Source organism: Solanum verrucosum, unplaced genomic scaffold (assembly GCF_900185275.1).
Source record: "Solanum verrucosum unplaced genomic scaffold, falcon-dt-bn FXZP01000079.1, whole genome shotgun sequence".
NCBI lineage: Eukaryota > Viridiplantae > Streptophyta > Magnoliopsida > Solanales > Solanaceae > Solanum > Solanum verrucosum.
Genome location: NW_026020368.1, coordinates 3,383,598 through 3,388,419, shown reverse-complemented (window position 1 = coordinate 3,388,419; position 4,822 = coordinate 3,383,598). Strand labels below are relative to the sequence as shown.

At 35.5% G+C, this 4,822-nt stretch overlaps 1 protein-coding gene across 1 annotated transcript; it reads left to right on the top strand.

The window, feature by feature from the left end:
• Positions 1-3,262: 3,262 nt before the first annotated feature.
• Positions 3,263-4,822, top strand: LOC125838251 (uncharacterized). The gene is made up of 2 exons (XM_049517333.1): positions 3,263-3,499; positions 4,254-4,822. The coding sequence occupies exons 1-2, from the start codon at positions 3,263-3,265 to the stop codon at positions 4,440-4,442; spliced, it is 426 nt and encodes a 141-aa protein (XP_049373290.1). The 3' UTR covers positions 4,443-4,822.

The window sequence follows — 4,822 nt, the reverse complement described above, 5'->3', positions numbered from 1 at the left end:
TCCGTAGGTCAGGTTACGGACCGTAGGTCGTGCCCGTAGATCGATGCCCCAAAAACCCAACTTCTGTCCCGATTGACGGTTGACCAGTACGGACCGTCAATCGATCTACGGTCCGTAGGTCACGCCTGTAGATGGGGAACGATAGCCAAAATTTGCTGATGATCGATGGTGAATCAACTTCAAAAGGGTCAAAACTCTTAGAATCATAATTCCCTCAACATACAATAGGTTTCAACTCAATACACAACCCAATCATGTCTCACAACGGACAATAACTTCAACAACAACACCAACAACATCAACAACAACTAACAACTTCAACAACTAAATCCAATCTTTTCTCAAATCATAGAATAAGCTTGGTGTGTGTGAGGGAAAGGATCAACCCACACAAAAACTCACATACCTCGATAGGGATCGCCCCCGACGAACATCCACAATGATTTTGACTAATCTTGTTGATCTCCTCTTTCTTCTCTTCTTCTTCTTCTCCTTCTTCTCTTCTTCACTCTCAAGAACCCTAACTCTTTCTCTTTCAAAAACATGGGACAAAATGATCCAAAGATCAGCCTAATACAACAATGTAGTCTCAAAAGAAAAAAAAAATGTGAAAAGACCAAAATGCCCTTAAATTTCCGGACGGATTTCCCTTCCAACTGCCCAACTTCTAAAGGGCATAACTCCCTCATACGAACTCGAAATTGAGTAAACTCAGTGGCGTTGGAAAGATCGTTCCAAGGGCTTTCCAAACATAATTGGAACTACTCCTGGATCATCCTGAGGTAGGAGTTATGACTGCTCAAAGTTGGCCAAAAACTCACTGATTTCCACACTTAGCCAAATTTCCAGATTTTTAAATTCAAGCTTCTTCAAAGCCACCTCAAATTGTCGGATGTTACAGTTGATGCCCGATGTTTTAAAAAAATTAGAAAGAAACTCCTTCATTTGATATTAAAAGAATAAGAAATGGAAATACAAACAAGAAATATCTTACCCCAATTATGTGCCTCTTTTGTATTTGTTTATTATTATTGTCTCTCCCACATCTTTATCTATTTATTTTATTAGAACAAATAATAAATAATGTGTGTATTTAAAGTCTCTGTCAAATGAAAAGACAAAAGAAATTATTCAAGAAACAAAATAAGAAAAATAAATTAAAGTTCCCACACACTATATATAGAAGATTTATGTGTGAAGCAAAGTTCAGAGATAATTGCATATTTCTTTGTTCTCTTCTTTTCTTCTTTAATAGAAAATCAATACCTAAATTCCAATGCTAAGAACTTCGGCGAAGCATATCAATGTATTGGGGATGAATCATTTATGAAAATTTTAAATGATCTCAAATTGTCACAGAAAAGAGATCCCCAAGAATTTATAAGGAGTGAATGGTTGTGATTTAAGACTGAAGAAACATGAAGGTAGATATTGTTGTGACTATTCGTAGGTAATTAGTCTTTTTTTAATGAATAAAACATGTAGGTTAATTAAAGAGTATTAATGTTCTAAAATGATATAAATAATATTGATGTATGTATGTGATTAAAATCATCAGAGGAAAATATAAGTGTGAATTGATGAATGATTTGCTACAATTTGTTCACCAACTCTTTCTTATGTGGTACCTCGAATTTCGTTGGGTTTCGAACTTAATCAACTATTGCAACTAATAGTTGAGATTTTTTTAAGGAAAAGAAGAGTAAAAACCTAAAAAAATTGTAGTTTAAAAGAGAGAGGTAACCCGTCTACTTATAGCTAACAAATATTAGTATGAATATGTTCTTATTGTGCCTTATTAGATAAGTCGCAACCCTTCAAAAAAGTCCCTGCTCATCGGTAAAGACATAACCCTTTGAAAAAGTCACAACTCATCGGATAAGGCACAACCCTTTGGTAAAGTCACAACCCTTTGAAAAAATCACAATCCTTTGGAAAAGTCACAACCCTTTGGAAAAGTCACAACTTATCGCAAAAGTCACAATCCATTAATGTGAAAAGGTATCAACTTTTAATATAACATAATTAAATAAATTGAGTATTTTTAATTTGGGGTATTATAGTAATTCAACATTCATGTTTGGGAGTTCATGCTTGTAAGGTAGTATAGAAGATATAGATAGAAGACAGATAGATATAGATAGATATGATATATGATACGGGTAATGCGCTTTGCAGACAAAAAAACTAATGCAATTATAGTGACGGTGCCCAAGGATGACCATGGCCGTTGAGAATTTGATAATGGATCTAGAGGTGTTTGGAGAGACGCTGAACTTGTTCTTGTACAATAGTTAACAGTTTCACATTTTATGTATCAATTAAACAAACTACTAGTACATCAGAGTATATGCTTTCTCAAACAAAAATGATTAAACTTCAATCATGTATACGATATACCTCAACTTTAGCCACATAAAACTTCAAACATGGTATAAAGTTACATTTTTGTCGAGACTAACTTTGAACGCCATATGTCCGAAGTTGTTTGAAATAGTACATATGCAAAACAACAAGTCCTTTCCAATTGTAACATAGATATGTACGTTTACTTAAACAACAAGGTATATAGCCAAATAATGAACAAACTTGGTCTCTTTCTGTTTGAGCATATGCTGATAATGTATAAATGTACGAGTAGCAATGTACCAAATCATTTTTTATGACGATGGTGTCCGGAATAACTTGCGCATTTCACTTACTACTTGTTACCTTCCATTAGCATAGGGTAACTTTGCGATCAAAGTTTTTAGGCAGATTGGAATCATCCAGTGTCTTTTGCTTCTGACTGAGATTTTGATCTTGCGATGTACCAGAGTTAGCTGAAAAATCCAGAAATTAACTTCATGAAAACCATTGTCCAAAATTGAAGGATTAAAAGAATCTTACATGCCATTAGAAATAGAGTAGGGAATGAACTGCCACAAGATTCGTTAATAATAGCAAATTGAGTACTGAACCAGGATTCCAGAAATACGAAAGACACAACATATAGACTGCAGTAACAACAATATCTATCTGGATATATCAGCTTAACAAATAGGCTGCAGTAAATCTGAGCTGTATTGCTAAAGGCAGAGACTGCGCATGCTTAAAAGATTCTTCACATTTTCGTGGTTCAGGAAAAAGATTACTTTGAGAAGTACAAACGTTTTATTTACCTGATCTTATAGCTTCTTTTGCTCAAGTGTTTTGTGATAATTTCTTCTGTTTTCTTCCCCAACATTAACTATGTACTGAATGCATATTTTGACTTGATAGAATGTTGAAGTATCAGCATGATTCACATGTATTGCAACGTGTCTCCAAACATTTTTTCTGTGAAAATGTTTATTACGATGACTCAACAGACCAGCCAAAACCAAGGTGGCGCTTTCGGAATTCCTTTGAGGAAGATCTTGCTTCTGCTCATATGACATATGATGACTCTTACAATAAGAAAATCAATTCGGTGAAAACTGATCTGAGGAAGACCAATCTACAGCGCAGGCAAATTAATGTGAGTACGCAACTACTGCCTTCAAAGTTATTTAAAATATGAATCAGAGAGTAGTACTGGAGAATGTCGGACATCTGTTATACAAGATTTTACTTATTAGAGTATGGACAAGATAACCAAATTTCGTACACATGGCAAAAAGTACTAAAAAGTAACATTTAGTGAAAATTTCCTGTAATGATGGAAGCTGCCCACCCAAATAGCAGAGTGCAGTGTTCACTGGGGTTTTATACTGTCTAAATGAGGAAGGAGGAGAAGCTTAACAAGTCCCTTCTTGGAGATAAATTCCTTCCGCTCAGTCATTGCTTTGGATGTGTTCTGTAGGAAGTAAAATGTAAATATAAGTGGGTTTATTTCTTATTTTCTTGTGTTCTTTACCTAAATAAACAAAATATTATCCTTAAAGCATTTGTATATAATTTAGACAAATACCATGGGAGGTGGGGGTGTGGAGGTAGGGACGCGACGTGGAGTGGTGAGGGTGAAATGAGGTGTGTTGGAACTTGGAGGTGAGAAAGAAACGATCAATGAAGAACGCCACTCATAGAACTTGTTTTCCCTACTTTTGCTATGGACGTCATTTTTCTCATTTTCAAGGAACTTGTTTCCAAAAATTTTGATCAGCGGAACATGGAAAAATTAGAAAACATTTTCCAGAAAATATTTTCTTCCATACCTAACGCACCCTTTGCCATAGCTGAATATGCAACTTTGTAAGTTATTTGTTAACTGGAGTCTTTGTTCATAAATGTAGTTGAATGCAGGAGCTGATGTTCTGGAGGCAATTGAAGACCCATTTGACTGCATATTTAGGTCTTCAGCAAGTGTCCAAGATATTTATCATCCTGACACATTTAGCTCACCGCCTAGAAGGCGTAACTATAACCAGAAAAGGTCTCAGCGCAGGCATAGGATGCGTCACAAGGAGAACATGGATGTTTGAGCTTTCTTCAATTGACCAAGTAGCCCTCACAAATGCCCCTTGCATGTACCTGAATTAATGCGAAAAGTAGAACTATGTGGGCGTCTTTCTGTGTTGCTGCTCTCTCCTTGATACACGGAGTCTTGCATCATAGCTGAATGAGTCATGCACCAAATCTCTAGCTGGAATTGGTATTACCTCCAAGCTGCTTGTATATATTATGGCTCCATTTGCATTTCAGTTATTCAGGGATGATGTACAGATTTCAACATAAGCTAGTTATAGAGGGTTAACATAGGGGAAGTTAACTGTTCATCTCCATTTGAAATATTTGGATGAAATCAAATTTGAGTTCTGAATTCCCAGCATGTTTTAGTTAGAAGAAATAAATTTATGGTATA

Excerpts from the sequence above, each read along its gene's own strand:
- LOC125838251 (XM_049517333.1), top strand. The coding sequence starts at position 3,263 with ATGTTGAAGTATCAGCATGATTCACATGTATTGCAACGTGTCTCCAAA. Across the intron at positions 3,500-4,253 it reads TACAGCGCAGGCAAATTAAT|TTGAATGCAGGAGCTGATGT; the intron begins GTGAGTACGCAA and ends TCATAAATGTAG.